The following is a 22257-nucleotide window of genomic DNA, read 5'->3' as shown; positions in this document are numbered from 1 at the left end:
GCACACGTCGAGCTTTTGACTGTCGACCTTTCCCATGTCGGTCTAATGCTTGTGTCAACATAATGACCCTGTCGACCTAACGCATGTCGACCTCCCTGCATGTCGACATTCCTGCTTGTCAACCTAGTGGTGTCTACCTAATGCTTTTGGACCTAGTGATTGTATCCCAATAGTGCATGTGGATGAGAGATGTGGGTCTTGTGAGGAGCGAAGAGGTCGAGTATGGAGATATTTTCAGATATGAGAAGAGATGTATGTTTGGTGTATGTTTTATATTGAATACGGTAGAATACAGGTAAGAATTGAAGGGCTATGCAGACAATGAATGTCTGGCAAGGAAGTTCATGATGGATTGCAGCTGCGTTCATGATGGATTGTAGTGGGGAAACCCCAATAATCAATGCGGGAGATGTTAAGAGCATGGGTTTAAGAGCAAGTGACTTTAAGCAATTTTGACTAAGCAATTTGACTAAATGCATCAGCGATTTTGACTAAGCACTTTTGTCTGGGCGATTTTGACTATACTAGAATCAACATACTTGCTTGGTATTCATTGCAGATCGCCTAGTGAATATCTCCCTCAGCAGTGAAAAGCAGCGATTTTGACTAGACAGCCAGCGATCTAGTCAATATTCTTGCCTGGCAACTCTTTTTTACTAAGCCATATTATAGGGAGATTTGTCACAGAGATCTTTACTAACCTTCTAAGCAATTTTGACTATGTAGTCAAATCGCTTAGAAGGATCACTCCGTGTGTACACCCCTTTAGAGTTTTAGCAGTGTCTTGTGTAAGGTAAGGGCATATTTTGAATATGTTTTTTAGATGCATGTAGAATGATTTTGAGACAGATTAAATATGGGGAACAAGTCATGGATGACACCTAGACAGTGAGATTGTGGGGTAGGATTGATTGTTAAAATCTCAACAGTAAATATCAGGTTGGTACAGTACCTACTGTTGGTTGTTGGAAATATAATTAATTCTGTTTTTTAAATATTCAGTGTGAGGTGGTGAGATGACATCCATGATGAAACATCAGAAAGGCATTCAGTGACATGGACCAGTACAGATGGTGACAGGTCTGGGCAGAATAGGTAGATTTGAATATCACCTGCATACAGATGATACTGAAATTGAAAAGAGCTGATTAGTTTGCCAAGAGATGTGGTATAGATTAAGAAAAAAAGAGTACCCTAGAGTGAGCCCTGAGGTACTCCAACTGATAGAGGTAGAATCAGAAAAATGAACACTGAAAATAACAGTTATATAGGTAGGATGAGAACCAAGAAAGGGCTGTGTTTTTGAGACCTAAGGATTGTAGACTTTGTATGAGAAGAGTTTGGTCAACAGTGTCAAAAGCAGCAGAGACATCTAGAAGAATAAGTAGTGAGTAGTGGCCTTTAGACTTAGCACTGACTAAACTAGTGAATGATCTGTTCAATGCTGTCTCTTTGTAGTGTTGGGAACGAACACCTGACTGTGGGTCGGTCCAGTAAGCTGTGCGAGTTATGAAAGTGTGTGGGGTGAGTGTAGGCAAGTCTCTCAAGTAGCTTGGAGGGCATGGGAGCTGAGAGATGGGATGGTAGTTTGAGAGAGAGCTTGGGCCCGAATTGTGTTTTTTCAGTAATGACTGAACAATGAAGTAAAGGGCTTTATTCTAGTTCACTCTTTCTGACAAAATCCTTCTTAGATGGATAAAACCATGTGCACTGCAGGTGGGGCAGATGTTACTTGTGCAGAGAGAATTAGATTTGGGTGGGGTTTTACTTCAAAGTGAGCTCTATATTGCAGTGTAAAAATAAAGCAGCCAGTATTTACCCTGCACAGAAACAAAATAACTCACCCAAATCTAATTCTCTCTGCACAAGCTACATTGCTACTACCTACAGTGCACATGGTTTTGTCCATCTAAGAAGGATTTTGTCAGAAAGAGTGAACTAGAATAAGGCCCAAAGATACAAGTAGGGAGAGAGATTACAGATTTTAGTTACAGTTGGGATGAGCACAGGAGACAGAGCTTTACTTATTTGTGTGGGTTTAGGGTCTAAAGGAGAGGTAGTAGAGTAGGAGGAAGAGAAAATTGTTGATACTTCATCTTTAATTGTGTAATCAAAAGAAGAGAATGTGCCAGAGTGTTCAGGTAGGGAATTGAGCAGACCACTGACTCAGGATCAGCATACCATTTCATCTCAGATTTTATCAATCTTTTCCTTGAAGTATAAGGCAAGATAATGTGCACCGACAGTGGTTGGCTTGGGTGAGGGCTGAGAAGTGATTTAAATGTATTAAAAAGACTTCTAATGTGTCAGACTACATTTGATTTTAGTTTGATACAATGCACTGCTCAGATCAGTATGATCTATGTAGGCTTCGGTGTATTCTAGGGCAGTGGCGTAACTATACATTTTTCTTACCCCTGCCAAGGAGTTTGTGGTGCCCCCCCCCCCCCCCCCCCCTCAGCAGGTTTCCCCAGTGTGTGATGTGATGACGTCACACGCATAACAGAGAAGCTGAAGCAGAAGAGAGACCAGCAGACACAGCTGCTTCCCTTGGCTCCAAAGCATCCCAGGCCGCCCTAGCACGCCCATCCACCTGCCCATCCTGTACACAGTAGCCAATAGGCGGCTCTGTGTACAGTCAATTGAATCAGTGGGGGGGAATTTGTAATCTCTGCCATGGCCCCACCTGCGCTGTGGCTGACTCGCCTCCAGTGCTCAGTCAGTGGGCAGCGGCAGGCAGCAGCATGTCAGTGTGTCGAGTGGGTGCCGGCGCCCGCACAGACCCTGCTGCTGCTTGCTCCCCCAAGTGGCTGCTGGGGCTGCCTTACTGTAGTTACGCCACTGTTCTAGGGTTATAAATGTGTTACATTTAGAAAACTAATCGTGAGGTTCTCTCTAAAGCATAAACAGACCCAGTCCTAGGTTCCCATTCTGGTTCTAAAATATCAGGGGCCCCAGCCAGGGGGATTCCATAGCAGGGAGACACACATAATGGTTTCTCCTGCCACCACATTATCTTGCCTCAAACTGGTCACCCGAGCTCTGGAATTCCCTGAGAACCCTCTAATAAAGGAGTCCCAATAGGCCTCATGGCAGCATGAGTGCTGAGTTCATAGAAACGAGAACTAATATTGTTCTTTATAGTGGAACTACATGTCCCAGCCGCAGGTGCCAGCATGATAGAGTGTTTTTTGAGCGCTAGGGACAAGTGTGCCATGTTTTGTACAGAATGCTGCCCTCTGGTAGAGGGTTGCCGCCCTCAATAGGAAGCTTAGCGAAGAAAAAGGACCAATGGGCGCCTTCTGTACACTAAAACAATTTAATGAACAATAAACAAATTACAAAAGCATAAAACAGTATCTTGCATGCATGCAAAAAAAGAAAAATATATATTAAAAAGTAATTTCAATGCAATTGCATACAAATTGTAGCTTATAGTTTCCAAGTTCCGTTTGGACAGTGTGGTCGCTGTGGTTGGACTGATGTTAAAGTCCTGCACTTTGTAGGGGGTTTTTTTTCTCAAAAAAAGCCCAATTGTGGTATGGGTAACGGTGGGTGAGATCCCAAGTTGAATTAAAGGTGGGCAAACGGATCCCTTCCTCACTTCCGAGATACGGATGGCCAGTGATGCTTGGTAGCACCGTCTCCTACAAGCTCACTGTGCGTGTCGGGCAGGTCACCCTGCAGTATCAGCTATTATACAGCTCCAGCTCTGGCCAGCTTGCCGATTGCGGGCTGAAGTACACCGGCTCCTGCGCTTGTAACTCCTTGTTGGAGTGTGTGTGTACTCAGCTCTAGTGTGTACCGGTATTGATCCAGTCCTCCGTGCGTGCGGCGGCTACGGGGGGATGTTCCGTGCCGGCTGTGTCTTTCTGCAGCAGGGATCAGGTTCTCAAGGGGGGAGATATGCAGCCGATTGGCAGGTGGATGTTGCCGGTCTGGTGCCATTAGTATGCCCCCCAGATCCTCAGCTGCACTTGGCTTAAAAAAGAACTCCTCACAAAGACGCATTTCGCCACGCTCAAGCGGCTTTGTCAATTCAGGAACTATAAGTTACAATTTTTTATGCAATTGCATTGAAATGACTTTTTAATATATATTTTTCTTTTTTTGCATGCATGCAAGATACTGTTTTATGCTTTTGTAATTTGTTTATTGTTCATTAAATTGTTTTAGTGTACAGAAGGCGCCCATTGGTCCTTTTTCTTCGCAGGTGCCAGCATGCCTGGACAGTAAGGCCCCCCTTGCCCCTTTTCTGTAAATTTGCCTACACTTCTCAACATTTCTATATTTTTATGTAAAAGGCCTGATCTTGCATAAGAGAATGATCTCTGTGCATTGTGATAATGTGCACGGTCGGTTGTGAATATTGGTTACCTTGTAAAGTTTCCCCAATTGTATATTTAATACAGCAACAATAACTGTCAATTTCCCTTTTTGACCAGTATCACTCCGTCAAAAGCATGTGGTCCCTTCAGAGGGCAGGCGACTATTTGGGAAACTATCACCACATCAGTTCAATCCCTCCCAAACGTTGCAAGGAATTTCTTTCTGTTCATTGGCTCGCAGGCATTTGCTGTCCCTCTTTTCATCATTTCATGGTAAGTCCTTGATGAAAATTAAGTAAAGTATCAGATACCTCTATTTATTGGCATAACATGTTTCTTTTCTAATCCCTGGCCCCAATAGCATGTTCATGTTCTTCCTTATGGCACTGACAAGTTCATACGGAAAAGTAGTGAGAATTCTGAAAAGCCAACTACTCATGGTGAGTTTACCTTGGATTAAGCTACATATGAAGCTCCCCCTGGACATACTGTTATGCAGGGTACACACCAGAACGACCATGATCGTGCGACCATTTCCTTGAAATTGTATCAACAATCTGTTGATGCGCACGATCTGTTGACGCACACGATCTGCACATGATCTGTTCACGATCTGTACCCAGTCAAAGGGAGATTGACAAATCCTTACTGCATCAGGTAAAATCTCCAAAGTGACCAAACGACCAATGGGGACACGCATCGGATTGGAATTGCATTGAAAACATGCCAAATTCTGCTTTTTTCCCCCCATATAATCGGTCAAATTTGCATCAAAATTGGGGGAATTGAGCCCAAATCGTTCTGGTGTGTACCCAGCATTACAGCTATCAATTAGAAATAATCACATCCACTAGCTAGTACATGGAATGTCTGAGTACAATGCACTTGCTTGATTTCAAAGACATCTGCCAACACTTCCACGCAGTTACCCATCAATGCTTAATTGGTTTGGTCTCTTAATCCAGACTTGAGGATTACATGTTGAGATAGGCACACTGATGAATCATTATACCTATCACCATAAATATTAGCTATATACAGTACATTTGTGGTATCAAATGCAGAACTAAAGCAGAGTATTGCTTTTTTTTGCCATTATCATGCCATAATAGTTCAGTGATTTGGCAACCTGACGTACTTCAACGCCTTCCCGCATTCACAAAGTTTGCACATTACCCTACATTTCAAGAACTCGAAGTAAGCATCCAAGAAACCTATACACCTCTGTCGATCATCCTATAGAGCCCCTACATGCTCAGCATTTTCTCCAAAATTCCTTAAAATGCCCCAAGCAGTCCCATTGGCAATAAGACCTCTGCATATGCAAATAAGGCCTCACACTAGTCCTTAACATGCCACCCAGACCAACACTCAAACTTCTCCACTCATAAGCAAATCTAGTGACCTTTATTCCAAACACTTGCCCTTACTCAGGCACCATCACAGAAAAGAGAGAGAGCATGTGGTGCAGAGTCCTCCTCTGATTGGATCAGCTGTGGTTTGCAGAGAAAGTCACATGATGCCAAAGACACTGTGATTTATTCTGTGTTTTCTTTTAAAGCAGATAATAAGAGTGAACATGAGGTACAGTCCTATTCTCTGCTTTATTAGGAAGCAGAGATAATTTAGAGCAGTGGTTCCCAAACTGTGTGCCGTGGCACCCTGGGGTACCTTCGGGTTGACAGCCCAATACCAATTCAAATTAATTATGGTCAGTGTAATAGGTCAGTGCTATTGGCCTCCCATTCTAAAATATGTGTACAAACAGAAACAAGTCTCTCACTATGTAATTAAACCTAAAGATAATATATAAACACAATTTATTTAATTTAATATACAATTTAATTTCTCAATAACAAACTTTTGGCTGTTGATAACATTCTAATACTAAAGGGTGCCTTGATCTAAAAAGTTTGGGAATCAGTGATCTAGAGTGTAGCACAGTGCTGGGGAGGGCCGGTGAAGTCTCGCCATTCCTCTTGTTGCCCACCACTGTCCTAGACAGATAAAAGCAAATTGCTGGTTGGTTGCTATGAATTGCTGTCCATTTGGTCTTTCTTAGTAAATATGTACAAAAGTTTTATTATTATTAGATGCTTGATAACAATATGTCCTTCTTTATGTCCCTAGGAAAAAAGCAGGAAGACGTTTCTGAATGGCGCATATCAGTAACCAACACAGACTCAAGTGCAGTCACATACTGCATGTAACCTGTATATGACACTACATCATAAATCAGAGATATACAGTACTGTATGAACAACATAAATCAGTGATATACAGTACTGTACTGTGAGGCTGCACATCAGAGTGCAGCCAGAGCATTGTGCCTTTATTGTGTAATAATTGCATCAACTTCTTCCAAAATAGTGTCACATAAATTGCCACAAATAAAAGGGGAATCACCAACAGATATTATTGATTCTATTCTACTTCTATATGTGTCTCAGGGAGGGTATTGGGTTTTGGATGCTTGGGATGCCAGCAGTCAGAAGACCGACAGCGGTATCCGCATGGTCAGGATCCAGACACCCTTTGGGTATGTATGCTTACCATCCCCCCACCGGTACCCGCAGCATAACCCTAACTACACCACCTCTGCGCCACGGCAAACTTACGACCAGGACACTAACAGTCGTGATTCCGGTACAGGTATTGTCAGCGATGTCAGGATACCAGCTCCGGTCTTTGGGACCACGCATTGGACCTGATGACATGTCATATATATCCGATTTGGGCCAATTTCTCTTACCGATCCATCGGAAACGGGTGAAATCACTTTGCACTAAACCCTTCATATGATAATTTACTGCTCCTTATGAAGACGTTTGATACGTCGAAACGCGTTGAGCCCCACCACTTTTAAGGCCCCAATCAAGAGCCTTAACATCTATCTGCTCCAGCTCTTGCCGTCTGTGTATTTACATTCCGGACCAGACTTCCACCATTGTGCTTCCACAGCCTATACCTCCTCCGCAGTGATTATTGACAGTGTCTCATATACCATCTCATCTGCCATTCCTGCCTTACCATATGAGGTAATTGGATCCACACACTGGGCAATTAACCAGAACCAGCATCTTGGCCAATTTATGAGGCTTCACCATTTAACCTCCACCGTCGATAACTATATCCAAACAACTTGGCTTATTTGAACTGCCTATTCTATTTCATCTGGAGCATATACGCATGCTTATGACTGCCTATTAATACCCCAACGGGTCTTTTTATTCAACATTATCCCCACACTTTTTTCTTTTTGTTAGGCATGTCTGTATTCCTGTATATCACCACTAAGGGCATCAGGCACCTGTGGACTTGTCTCTCTGTCTCCAGACTCTGGGGAATCAGGTGCCTGATGATTGGAGACAATCAGCTCAATTGGGCAGCTGTGAGCGGCCTATTTATTCCTCCTGAGACCAGCACTCAGAGCTGGTCATTGCTTGTTCATCCCTGTTGTGGAAAGGAGTCTTTCCAGCCTATCCCTTATACCAGTGATTTTCAACCTTCTTACCTTGCGGCACACTAAATAAGATTTTATATTTGCCAAGGCACACCATGAGATCCCCACAGGGCAAAAAATATTGGCCCCCACAGGAAAGAAATCCAACCTATTGGCCCCCATATAAAAAACAATCACACTGGTCCCCACAGGTAACAGAAATAAAATACATTGGCCCTTTACATGAAAAGAAGAGACCAGTATATAACAGTTGAACTGGTGGTGGCTGTAAACTGTTTTGGGCATCTCTAGATATGGGGGCACACTTGAGAACAGCTCAAGACACACTAGTGTGCCACGGCACAGTGGTTGAAAAACGCTGCCTTATACCATAGCCTTGGTCCGAAGTTCCTGCCTGAGATTCCTGCACGTCTGCCACTCTGCCAAAGATTTCTGCACGTCTGCCACTCTGCCAGATTCCTGACACTCTGTTTTATTCCTGCCACGTTTCTGCCAAAGATCCGGTACCTCTGTCAATGTCCTGTACTTTCATTATCGCACATGCATTGAATCCCGTCGGCGATCGCTGTGATTGGCTGTTCAATGTGAACAGCCATTCGCAGCGTTTTCCTGTGTTACCGGCGAATCAGACGCTCGGTAACACAGGTGTCAATCACCGCCGGGTGTGAGGGGGCACGAGGAGGTCATCGGTGACGACGACACCTCACCCCACCTGCCCCCAAGGCTGTGATTGGTCCGTCGGACCGACGGACCAATCACAGCCATGGCGCGCCATTTAAACTAACGGTGACTGCGCTGCAGACGCCATTCCGGTCTGGAATTGCGTGCAGAGCGGTCACCGGCCAATCTGTCGTGATATACATACCTGAACCTTGCCTGATACTTACCTGATCACCGCTGGTAGCGTGCTGCCAGCAGCTGGATGCTTCCTGGATCTTGTGACTTCCTGTGTGCTGCTGCTGCAGTGTCATAGAGTCACAGATAGTGATAGATAGTCAGAGATAGTGAGAGATAGTGACAGAGAGTGATAGAGAGTGCTATATTTTGTGTCTGCTGCACCCCCTTTTGTGCTGATCACTATATCTGAGCTGATCAGCAACTTTTTGGGGGTGCAGAGTTTTTTTTTTATATATATACCTGTCAGTTGCACCAAAGGTTGTGCTGCCTGTGCAACTGACTGCTGCCCCCCCTGCTGCCCCCGCTTTTGTGCTGTTCAGTTTAAATTAATTAAGATCAGCAACTTTTTGGGGGTCCAGGGTTTTTTTTTTTTTATATATATACCTGTCAATTGCACCAAAGGTTGTGCTGCGTGTGCAACTGACTGCTGCCCCCCCTGCTGCCCCCCTTTTGTGCTGATCAGTTTAAATTAATTAATCAGCAACTTTTTGGGGGTCCAGGTTTTTTTTTTTTATATATACCCTGTCAGGTTGCACCCACAGTTGTGTGCCTGCTGCCCCTCACTGCTAATCAGTGTTTTTTTGGAGAGTGCAGTGGGGTTTTGTTTTTACACCCACGTTGCTTTTGTGGGTGTCCTGTGGCCGCTGAGCGCTGATCAGTGACGTACAATCACTGAACAGCATTTTTGGCACAGGGATGATATAATTTTTTTTCTGCAGTTTTTTTAAATTGTTTTTTTTTTTTGGAGAGTGCTGTGGTATATTTTTTTTAAATTGTTTTTACACCCACGTTGCTTTTGTGGGTGTCCTGTGGCCGCTGATCAGTGACGTACATCACTGAACAGCATTTTTGGCACAGGGTTGATATAATTTTTTTTCTGCAGTTTTTTTAAATTGTTTTTTTTTTTGTTTTTACACCCACGTTGCTTTTGTGGGTGTCCTGTTGCCTTTGAGCGCTGTTCAGTGACGGACGTTACTGACCAACATCTGTGCTCAATTTTTGGCGCAGGACCTTTTTTTTTTTTTTTTAACCCCTTCAATTTTTTTTTTTTTTATTGGGATCAAATTCCTGTATAAAGTATTTTTTTTTCTGCACTACATACACACTACACACTACATACCCCCCGTGTTGAAATAAAGTTTGTACCCCCCCTACACTATACACGTGTTGAAACATTACACTTACAGAAACACAAAAATAAAAATGGCATCCCAAATGTCATCCCAAATGTCATCCCAGTCATCCAGAAGAATGTATTCAGCGGAGGAGGCATATGCCATGCTTGCCTCTGACTCTGACACAGCCAGTGATGCAAGCGGGGAATTTGAAGGATTCGTCTTAAGCTCCTCTTCCTCCTCTGGTGATGAGGGACCCCCTCAAAGACGCCCCCGTAGAGCAGCTGAGACCCCCCCCCCAAATGATTGATCCCGTATGGACCCCACCACCAGACAATTTTGAGCCCCAGGTTCCTGAGTTTTTGGCCATCCCAGGAATCCAATTTGATTCAACAGGTCTCAGAGAAATTGACTTTTTCAAATTATTTTTCTCTGATGATTTTATAAATTTAATGGTGGACCAAAGTAATTTATATGCCCAGCAGTTTATTGCTCAAAACCCCACGTCATCATTTGCTAGGTGGACCCCTGTAGATGCAGTAGAGATGATGACGTTTTGGGGTCTGGTGTTACATATGGGCATAGTAAAAAAGCCAGAAATTAGGCAATATTGGAGTACAGATGTTCTGTACAGCACCCCATTTTACCGTATGGCCATGACTCGGACTCGTTTTGAGACAATCCTTAAATTTTTACATTACACCGATAATGCACAGTGCCCACCCAGAGATGATCCCACCTTTGACCGGCTATTCAAAGTCAGGCCGGTCATTGATCATTTCAGTGCCAAATTTGCAGAGATGTACATCCCTGAAAAATGTATTTGTATCGACGAGTCCCTTATACATTTTAAAGGAAGGGTTAAATTCCGCCAGTACCTTCCCAATAAGAGGGCAAGGTATGGCATAAAAATGTATAAGCTGTGTGAAAGCACCTCAGGGTACACCCACAGGTTTAGGGTATATGAAGGGAAGGATTCAACAATTGAACCGGCAGAATGCCCCCCCTCCCTCGTAGGTGTTAGTGGAAAAATTGTCTGGGATTTAGTGCACCCTTTCCTGGATAAAGGTTATCACCTCTATGTGGATAACTTTTACACTAGCATCCCCCTGTTTAAGGCCCTTGGTTCAAGAGGTACAGCAGCTTGTGGTACTGTGCGCAAGAACCAAAGAGGCCTCCCAAAAACGCACATTGCCCAAGTACTGAGAAGGGGTGAAAGCAGGGGAATATGCACCGAAAATATGTTGTTGGTCAAATATAAGGACAAGAGGGATGTCCTTATACTGACAACAATTCATGGAGACAGTACCACCTCCGTCCCTGTATGAGGTACCAGTACCCACACCTCAAAACCTAATTGTATCCTAGATTACAATAGGTACATGGGCGGAGTGGATCTTTCAGATCAGGTACTGAAGCTGTACAGTCCCCTGCGGAAAACAAAAATCTGGTACAAGAAGCTGGCCGTGTATATCATCCAGATGGCACTGTATAACGCTTACGTGCTATTCCGTTCTACCGGCCAGAGGGGGACATTTATGCACTTTCAAGAGGAAGTCATAAAGGGCCTAATATTTGGGAACCAGCAGGCAGAGGGCCCCAGTACTTCTAGTACTGGCCCCCGTATTGTACCAGGGCAGCATTTTCCTAACGAAATCCCCTCCACTGCAAGAAAGGGCAGGACACAAATAAGGTGCAAAGTTTGCTATAAAAAGGGAATAAGAAAGGATACTATTTTCCACTGTGAAACTTGCCCCGACAAACCCGGCCTATGTATAAAGGAGTGTTTTAAAATATACCACACATCTATGGATTATTAGGTTCATCATTTCACCGTGCTTCGGGGGTCTTGCTAATGCCACATAGCACCCACCTTTCATTCCACCAGAATCTGAGCTGCAAAATCCAAAATTCACTCCTTCCCTTCTGAGTCCTGCCATGCACCCAACTGGTATTTTTTGGTCACATATGAGGCATTGCCATACTCGGGAGAAATTGGGGCACAGATTTTGGGGTGCTTTTTCTCCTTCATACCTTATAAAAATGAAAAATTTTGAGCCAGAACTGCATTTTTGTGTAAAAAAATTTAATTTTTCATTTTCACTGCCCAGTTGTATCAAAATTGGTGAAACCCCTGGGGGTTTGAAATGTACACTATACCCCTAGATGAATTCTCTGAGGGGTGTAGTTTGCAAAATGGGGTCACTTGTGGGGGGGTTCCATTGTATTGGTGCTTTGGGGGTCTTGCTAATGCGACATAGCACCCACCAACATTCCACCAGAATCTGTGCTGCAAAATCCAAATATCACTCCTTCCCTTCTGAGTCCTGCCATTTTTTGGTCACACATGAGGCATTGCCGTACTCGGGAGAAATTGGGGCACAGATTTTGGGGTGCTTTGTCTCCTTCATTCCTTGTGAAAATGAAAAATTTTGAGCCAGAACTGCATTTTTGTGTAAAAAAATGTAATTTTTCATTTTCACAGCCCAGTTGTACCACAATTGGTGAAACCCCTGGGGGTTTGAAATGTACACTATACCCCTAGATGAATTCCCTGAGGGGTGTAGTTTGCAAAATGGGGTCACTTGTGGGGGGTTTCCACTGTATTGGTGCTTCGGGGGTCTTGCTAATGCGACATAGCACCCACCAACATTCCACCAGAATCTGAGCTGCAAAATCCAAAAATCACTCCTTCCCTTCTGAGTCCTGCCATGCACCCAAATGGTATTTTTTGGTCACATGTGAGGCATTGCCGTACTCGGGAGAAATTGGGGCACAGATTTTGGGGTGCTTTGTCTCCTTCATTCCTTGGGAAAATGAAAAATTTTGAGCCAGAACTGCATTTTTGTGTAAAAAATTTAATTTTTCATTTTCACTGCCCAGTTGTACCTACCACAATTGGTGAAACCCCTGGGGGTTTGAAATGTACACTATACCCCTAGATGAATTCCCTGAGGGGTGTAGTTTGCAAAATGGGGTCACTTGTGGGGGGGTTCCACTGTATTGGTGCTTCGGGGGTCTTGCTAATGCGACATAGCACCCACCAACATTCCACCAGAATCTGAGCTGCAAAATCCAAAAATCACTCCTTCCCTTCTGAGTCCTGCCATGCACCCAAATGGTATTTTTTGGTCACATGTGAGGCATTGCCGTACTCGGGAGAAATTGGGGCACAGATTTTGGGGTGCTTTGTCTCCTTCATTCCTTGGGAAAATGAAAAATTTTGAGCCAGAACTGCATTTTTGTGTAAAAAATTTAATTTGTCATTTTCACTGCCCAGTTGTACCACAATTGGTGAAACCCCTGGGGGTTTGAAATGTACACTATACCCCTAGATGAATTCCCTGAGGGGTGTAGTTTGCAAAATGGGGTCACTTGTGGGGGGGTTCCACTGTATTGGTGCTTCGGCGGTCTTGCTAATGCGACATAGCACCCACCAACATTCCACCAGAATCTGAGCTGCAAAATGCAAAAATCACTCCTTCCCTTCTGAGTCCTGCCATGCACCCAAATGGTATTTTTTGGTCACATGTGAGGCATTGCCGTACTCAGGAGAAATTGGGGCACAGATTTTGGGGTGCTTTGTCTCCTTCATTCCTTGTGAAAATGAAAAATTTTGAGCCAGAACTGCATTTTTGTGTAAAAAATTTAATTTTTCATTTGCACAGCCCAGTTGTATCAAAATTGGTGAAACCCCTGGGGGTTTGAAATGTACACTATACCCCTAGATGAATTCCCTGAGGGGTGTAGTTTGCAAAATGGGATCACTTGTGGGGGGGTTCCACTGTATTGGTGCTTCGGGGGTCTTGCTAATGCGACATAGCACCCACCAACATTCCACCAGAATCTGAGCTGCAAAATCCAAAAATCACTCCTTCCCTTCTGAGTCCTGCCATGCACCCAAATGGTATTTTTTGGTCACATGTGAGGCATTGCCGTACTCGGGAGAAATTGGGGCACAGATTTTGGGGTGCTTTGTCTCCTTCATTCCTTGTGAAAATGAAAAATTTGGAGCCAGAACTGCATTTTTGTGTAAAAAAATTAATTTTTAATTTTCACTGCCCAGTTGTACCACAATTGGTGAAACCCCTGGGGGTTTGAAATGTACACTATACCCCTAGATGAATTCCCTGAGGGGTGTAGTTTGCAAAATGGGGTCACTTGTGGGGGGGTTCCTAACTTTTAGCATCTTATGGTGCCTAAAAAATAATCTCATAAAAAGGAGGCTCCAAAATCAAGTAGGTGCTCCTTCTATTATGAAGCCTGTGGTTTGGTCAACGTGCACACTAGGGCCACATATAGGATATTTATGAAAACAAAAGAATTGGGGGAATCAATTTTTAGTCACATTTCTCTAGTAAAATCTACTGTGCTCCTTAGAAAAATGTATTAAAATTGCAAATCTGCAAAAAAAATAAAATTTTGAAATTTCACCTACACTTTGTTTTAATTCCTGTGAAACACCTAAAGGGTTAACAAACTTCCAAAATGCTGTTTTGAATACTGTGAGGGGTGCAGTTTTTGAAATGGCATCATTTATGGGGGTGTCTCACATACAAGTCCCTCAAAGTCACATCAGAACTGAACTGGTCCCTAAAAAAATCAGTGTTTGAAATTTTCTTGAAAATTTGAGAATTTGCTATTCATATTTTAAGCCTCCTAGTGTCCAAAAAATTTAAAAGGAGGTTGAAATAATGATGGAAACATAAAGTAGACATATGGTCTATGTTAGTTATTAACTATTTTGAGTGGTATGATTATTTGTCTCACAAGCAGAAAATTTAACATTTTGAAAATTGCTAAATTTTCCATTTTTTTACGACATTTTGGTATTTTTCACAAAAAAACACAGACTGTATCGACCCAAATTTACCACTAACTTGAAGTACAATGTGTCACGAGAAAACAATCTCAAAATCACTGGGATAAGTAAAAGCAAAAAAAAGTTATCCCCACTTAAGTGATACATGTCAGATTTGAAAAAAAGGGCTCTGTCAGGAAGGCAAAAACTGGCTGCGTCAGGAAGGGGTTAATAAACATCCTGCATTTTCCTACCATCCGTTTGTTCTGTGGAAGTTTGCTTGGAGCTCCAGGGGTTAACCGTAACACTTTTTTAGAGAATTCTCTAATGTATTTTTATATTGTATAATAAATGTATTGATATATTTTTTCACACCATTGTAATTGGTTATTATTCAGATCAACCTAGCGCTGTATACTCCCTTTTCTAAACCCTTCATTCACCTGCTTTCTACCCCCTGCAGCTCCTGATAATATATAATTCTCCAGAAAGTTAGACCACCACTAATCTCCAGGACAAAATAAAACATTAAGCTTATAGTTCCTTTTTATTATATTTTTAATTTTTGGACAATAGCTATTATATTTGGCTCTATAGACTAACTCTTTGTTTTTTTGCCAAATTTCTTTTAGACCCAGGGTAACTATTGAATTATTATATCTCTATTAAGGCAGGGTCGGACTGGCCATCTGGCAAATGCCAGAAGGGCTGATGGCCTTGTGGGCCAATTTTGTACAGCCATTTATCAGAATACAGCAGTAGCACTGAGCCCACTGCATCCTGGGTATCACTATGCTCAGCGCCACCGCGCGGCGCATCATTGCATCTTGACCTCATGATGCTGCCGCACCTGAGCTGCCGGCGCCAACATCAGTATGAGCAGCACAGGTGGGGGGAGCTGAGTGGCCGGACACTTGATTCATACATCATTCATTTCCCGTGGACAGAAGAAGCTGAACGGCACCACGGCAGGGTGCTATTTAAGTCATCACGTGTAGTTGGATTCATCCTGGCCTGCCTGCTGTGCCACAGTGAGAGAAAGTGTCCCGCTCTTGTTTTGTCTAGTCCTGAATCCTGCCCCTACCCTACGCACCTCTTACTTATCTCTGCTGCCTGTGGCTGCTGCCACCTGCTCTGCAGTCTGCAGTGCACACTCAGTGAGACTTCACTGCACAGACAGCTTGTGTGAGACAAGGTAAATTTGCACCCAGCCTCCAGCCAGCAGGAATAATTGCCATGGCCCATTAGTTTGTTTAGTTAACTTAAACCATTGTACCAGACAGTTTGCTAGCTTGAAATAGGGGTCATTTGTAGTTCTGCAGTGGGCAAAAAAAAAGAAGTAAAATTCTATAGAGTGATTGTGTGGTGGCCCCCTAGTGTTATTCAGTAATCAGGAGCCTCATGAAGACCCTGAAAGGCAGATCATGTATTAATCATACTTCCATAAACTAGGAATTATTACCCTAAGTAGATGCACGAAGGCATAATGTTTAATGGACATTACGGTGTGTGCCATAATAATGTGTAATGGGCATTATGGTGTGTGTATTATAATGTGTAATGGGCATAATGGATTGTGTCATATTCTGTAATGGGCATTACGGTGTGTGCGACAATGTGTAATGGGCATTAGGCTGTGTGCCATAATGTGTAATGGGCTCTATGGTGTGTGCCAATGCCAAAATGTGTAATGGGCATAATGTAATTGTGCCTGTGTGGCCAGGGCAGATTTTTGCTCTCAGTCCAGCTCTGTTTTAAGGTGTTTATCAAAGTATGTCATGTACACTATAAGATGACTCGTTAGCATCCTCCTCATCATTTGCTTTGTTTCAAAGTTTTTTGACTGTTTTAAGTGAGTTTGGCTTGACTAACCACCAACAGGTGTACACAATTAATGCCATTGGTAAGGGTATAAATATCTGGTCATCTTATAGTTACATCCATCACCTTTGAGAAAGATGTTTCTCAGAGAAATGCATCAGGGGAACTACTGTCTTCAGCACTACCCACCTTCCCACTTTTTCTGATTAACTGCCCGAACCAGCCTGGACAGACACCGACTCAGGGCGGGATTAACAATGGGCCTGATGGAGCTACAGCTCCAGGTCCACTCGCCCATTTTGTAGCGGAGGGCCAGGGCTTTCCAACGAGCCCAGCCCCGTGTCGTTAGCCCCCCCGGGAACCAGAGATACCGCCAGGCAAACCTGGAACATTTTCCACATAGGATAATATGGGACCCACTAATTCCGACCTCCACCCGGTTCCAACGGCTGCCAGTTGCCCCTCCGGCATCACAGAAGCTCGAGGTTGATCTCAGTCGAACCCAAATCGCTGGCTGGGCCTTCAATCTGATACCTGGTCCATATGGGTTCATTGGTTCTCGAGATATTGCGGGTAAACCAATTTTTTTTTTTTCACTTCTGAAATTTAATTTCATGTCTGTTCATGTTGTTTGAGGACAGTTTTTTCTGGAACCAAACGGCCCAAATTCACGGGACCAAAATTATTCGAAGCCTACATGTAAATGGGCTGTTGGTTCCGAAGATATAGCTGGTTGTTTAAAGGGGGGCGGGGTGGTTTTCTCTCCCCCTCACACCAGAAAATGCAGGGACTAGGCTGGTGTAAAAGGGGCCAGTCCGGGAATGTCCCTGCATGATCCTGGGACCATATTCCCGGGTAAATCCCTGCTTTTTCTGGTATGAAAGGGGTATTATTTCAAATAGCCGGGACATGCAGTGCTCTGACTACAGCCGGGAAGCCCCCTGCTCTCTGCCCGGCTGCCAATGGCTGTCATTTCTGCCCCACAGCGGTGGTCCCCCAGTTACCGCGAACATGTATTCCCCCTTGGCAATGAGCATGGAACTCCTGGCAATGAACATGTAGGTAAGCAACACTTATGTAGAATAATTTTTAATAGGCATTATGGTGTTTGGCATAATACGTAATGGAGATTATGGTGTGAGGCTTAACATGTAATGGGCATTATGGTGTAAAGTTTAAATGCGCGCCTTTGGCGCGCAATGCCCCTATTTATGAAGCATATTGTGCATTATTGCTCAATCTGTTTGGTATAGTGCAGGCATGTCCAAACTATGGCCCTCCAGCTGTTGTGAAACTACAAGTCCCATCATGTAATGCCACAGTTTTGCTATTAGGGAATCCTAAAACTATGTGAAGGCATGCTGGGATGTATAGTTTCACAACAGCTGGAGGGCCACTTTTTGGACATGCCTGGTATAGTGTGTATTTTGGCTCAATCCATGTGGCAAAATGTGAATTTTGCGTTAATCTGTGTGGCATAACGTGAATTTTGGCTCAATCGGTGTGAATTTTGGCTCATTTCATGTGGCATAATGTGTAAGAGGCAAGTACAGTAAAAGGGGGTTACTATTGTGTTGCATGATTTGTATAAGGGGTATATCTATATGATGTGGTAAACTTAGGTGACCACATAAAAGGTGCTGAAATGTTGTCTACCAAGTTATGGCTTAAAGAATTTTTTTATGACTGGAGTGCCGCCTCACCCCGCAAGTATTTTAGGACATCGGCGTCCTGTGGGTGCACCTTTGGAGGGCACCCGCCAATATATCTCTCTGCATTTTTCCTATGCCAGACCCCTGCCTTTTCCAGGCATATATAATTAGTTGAAATTATTTACACAAATAGAGACACACCCATGAGCAGACCACCCAACCAGAACACTGGTCACGCCCCCCATTTTATTAGGTGCTGGCCACAACCCCTATTATTGCGCATAATAGGCCCTTGATCATTTTCAGCTCCAGGCTCATTTAGACCATAATCTGGCTCTGCACGGACTACATACCTGGAACTCCTTCTCAAGCCCGCAAGCAGTGGTTTTCCATGCCACATTGCACCTGGTCCTGGATTAAAAAGGACTCTCCCACTTTTTCTTTCCAGTGAGGTTATTTTCCAGCCTTTTGCATGCTATCCGGAGTCCTATATTCATAAGGCAGATGGCAATTATAAACATTCCAGAGACGGATCACATTATCTCCAGGCACAATAGGAACGGACAGTGCTAGCTCTTAATCTAGAAGTGATTTTATTGCATACAATCAGAAAAATCTGTTAGAAGTGAATTTAATTTCATGTCAATGGTATAATAAATGCACTATATATATTTTTAATATGTTTTTTACTATATAAAATGTGAAGTCAATCCAAACAGTTTAGAGTCATTTAGAGTGCTGCTATTTTTGTTATCACTTGTGAAATGATTAAACTGAATATAGTTTACAAAGCAATATGCTTGAACCCAGCATTAATATGATGTTATTTGGGTATTTGCATTGGAAGTTTTCACAGAAGCTGGTTCAAAATGATCACCTGCTCCCCCAACAGTGGGGGTTATTCAGGCCTTAAAGAAATATAAAACTAAGAGAGCGCAATTCAATAATATATTATTATTTAATACATTCACAAAATACTCAATTTAAAACATGTAAAACAAAATAGAATACTAGAATATACACAATTGTCATTAACCGTATTATAATTAACGATCAATGTCCTGAGGAGAGCGCTATGCTCGACCTCTTATTTTGTATATAATAGGGTTGTAACTAATACCCCTTTCACACTTACAAATATTTCTCGGATTATTACACATGAACGCGCATCAACCCGGGAAATTGGGTCAGTGTGAAAGGGTCCTGGTAGGTCCAGCATTCCAGGTCTTGACCAGGGTTGGACCCGGAACGCTCGCGGGTCCAGGCGCAGAGTGAACAAATATACCTCATCGACACGACCCGGGTCCCATTCACTGCACTGTAAAGGAGCTGCTGTCATCTCCCAGAACCGCCCCAGCCCTGCCTCCAGATGACGTGACCCGCCCGGCTTTATGCCACATCGGGCGGCTAGTGTGAAAGTGCTTGCAAGCCGGGTCGCACCCAAAATTTTGTACCCGGATTGCAGGCGCTTGCGAGTGTGAAAGGGGTAATAGTTGCAGTTCTCAATGCACAGTTATAGTTACCAGTTTTGCTGGAGCAGATTAATTAATATGAACTTATATATTATTTAGCTTCCCTTCTGGACTTGTAACTTGGTGGGACTGCTATGCTATTACTGATGCCTGCCCTTGTGTATCCCTCCTATATCCCTATAGATTGTAAGCTTGCAGCATGGCCCTCCTACCTCCCAAGTCTGTCTGTTGTTACCCAATTTTTTATCACTGTATAATATTGTAAAGCGCAACGGAATCTGCTGCGTTATATAAGAAACTGTAAATAAATAAATTAATTAATATGTAGTTAGCTTGCAGTATCCACATAAGTTGTTATAGCCCATAACTGGTAGCTGGAAAGACACTTATGGCACTTGTTTCACTGTTTCTATATACATTTATCGCCAATAATTGGTATATAGGGGCCCTTACAAACTTTTGCTATGGGGCCTGTGAATATCTAGTTACGCCCCTGTATGAAGGAGTTAATTCTGCTGCCTCATGACGGATTGTCCGCTAGAAGGGCACTGGATCAGCAGAGATGGGTCTGCTGCCTTATGATGGGCCGTCCACTGGAAAGATATTAGCTCAGTGGTATACTGCCGCAAACTTGGTGTTATCTTATGATGGACCGTCTACGTTACAGACACTGGCTGTCATTGTAGAGCCAATGTAGCCGCTTGAAAGATGACACAGTTATCTACTAGCTGCATGTTGGAGTTAACGCTAGCAGTGGTCCCTGCTTTTGTGGATCAGAGGGAGGGCACTCAACTCACTAAGCTTCAAAAGTGATAAAATGGAGAGTAATAAACAACCAACCAATCAGCTCCTGCCTGACTTTTTTCAAACACAGTCTGTGACATGGCAGGTAGGAGCTGATTGGCTGGCTGTTTATCACTCTCCCTTTTATCACTTTTGAAGCTTAGTGCATCGAGCCCATAACAGGATAAAAGGTGCAGATGGACACAAATAGAGTGGCAATTGTGTACCCTAACACTTCATGCGTTTCTCCGCTCAGTCTGGAGTGGCAGTTTCCTCAGAAGTCTTATTCAGACCTGATCACTGCTCTGCTAAATTGCAGAGTCCTGAAATCAGGTAATCGCCTTACAACCAGCAAGCCACTTACCATCCAATGATTTCCCAGTGTGTACAGTCTGTGAGTAGCCCAGGACTTATTCGTCGGCTGCAACAGAAGCAGTTGGATTGGGGCCAGAGCTGACATCACAAGCCCTACCCTCTGGGCATGCCTGCGTTTTCCCTGATACTCCCCAAAAAGGCCAGCCAGTGTTTAAAAAAGTAGCAGGATTGTATCACAGGATGGCCTTGTAGAAACATACTACGGGCCATATGCATGTGCAGTCATTCGATAATCGCTCGACCTGTGAATTTACAGCCATGCGATCAGGTCTGGAAAATCCCAGTGTTGGAGCTGAGTTGCTAAGGGTAGGTGTGTGTGGTTTCTATGCCTTTGCTAAAAATGTGTACAGCATGTTAATTTGCCGTTTTTTTTAGATTGTATAAACACAAAAATTCATTATATGTGTCGTAAAAAAAGTATAAATATATAAAAAATAATGCTCTTTTTAGTTGCTTGGCCTCAAAGACTTATGATTTGTTACAACTTAAAAATATACGTGTCTGTGAGGAAGAGGTGGGGCTGAAATGAATCCCACCCCCTGCATAGAGACACCCACTTTGCTAGGGTCTACCCGAAAATCGGAAGCTTTCCACACATTCAGGGTGATTAGGCATGTATGAAGCAGACATCTAGATTTGATCACGTGTGCTAAACACTCTTGTTAGCGTAAGATTGGGCAATGAAGATTATCAAAAACTATTAAAAAAACCCCAATAAACTATGGTAAATGAAGAGGAGTCCACCACTTGCTGCTGTCGGGTGCTGTACCAGATGTTCCAGGATGACGGAGCGCGCCGGTGGTATGTGAATATGTCTGCTACAGGACATCAGCAGCCGCACAGCCCTCCACTTCCCCCTGCTACAACTTTTTTTTACAACTTTATAGTAGCGGATCCACCACCACAGAGAATAGTATACAACTCACAAAAGCTAGCAGTATAAAGTATTTTGTAATGCCAGGCAAAACCAAGCAATGCAATGTACAAACAAGCCTCACCAGTCACAGAGCAAACAGAAGTGCACTGAGGTAAAATGGTTCCTGGTTCATAAACCCGCTACTTGGCCAGCCCCCTATTTACTGAAACTTCAATCAATACAATCATGCAGCAGATGGATTCTATGACGGATTGTGTGTACATTGTGTGTCCATAAAGCACCAAGGACTCCCGGGAGTTGAAGGGAAAGTTGGACACAATCCTGTTTGTAAGCAGGTCTTTCTGACGTATGGCCACCAGACTCTCCTCCAGTCTTCAAACCTTCAAGCATTCCCTGAAAACTCATCTCTTCTGGCAAACTTATCAGATTCCAGAAACACCCACATGACTTATAAACCTTTCCCATCTAACTCCATCCTTACTTTACAGCACAAACATGCTCTCTTATCTTTCTCCTTGGCGTAAGGTCCATAGACACTGGGCGACTATGCCCAGCGTGTATGGACAGCGATGATTGCGATCATCGCTGGGGGGGAAAGCCTCTCAGTGCCTACACACTGAGCTGCTTTCCCCCTGCCCGGCCCCATCAGTGGGGAGAGGATGGCTTTGCATAG

The 22257-nt window shown here is 43.5% G+C and overlaps 1 protein-coding gene across 1 annotated transcript in view; it reads left to right on the top strand.

Annotated features, from left to right (window-relative positions):
* TMC4 (transmembrane channel like 4) overlaps positions 1 to 6500 on the top strand; it is a 94037-nt gene extending 87537 nt beyond the window's left edge. The window contains exons 14-16 of the mRNA XM_083161503.1: positions 4446 to 4601; positions 4690 to 4768; positions 6459 to 6500. Of these exons, the coding sequence (XP_083017629.1) occupies positions 4446 to 4601; positions 4690 to 4768; positions 6459 to 6500 (277 nt within the window). The remainder of the gene's footprint in view (positions 1 to 4445; positions 4602 to 4689; positions 4769 to 6458) is intronic.
* Positions 6501 to 22257: the final 15757 nt, after the last annotated feature.

The sequence above is a fragment of the Crinia signifera genome, chromosome 19 (assembly GCF_055691185.1).
Source record: "Crinia signifera chromosome 19, ASM5569118v1, whole genome shotgun sequence".
Lineage (NCBI taxonomy): Eukaryota > Metazoa > Chordata > Amphibia > Anura > Myobatrachidae > Crinia > Crinia signifera.
This window is presented reverse-complemented; position numbering and strand designations above follow the sequence as displayed.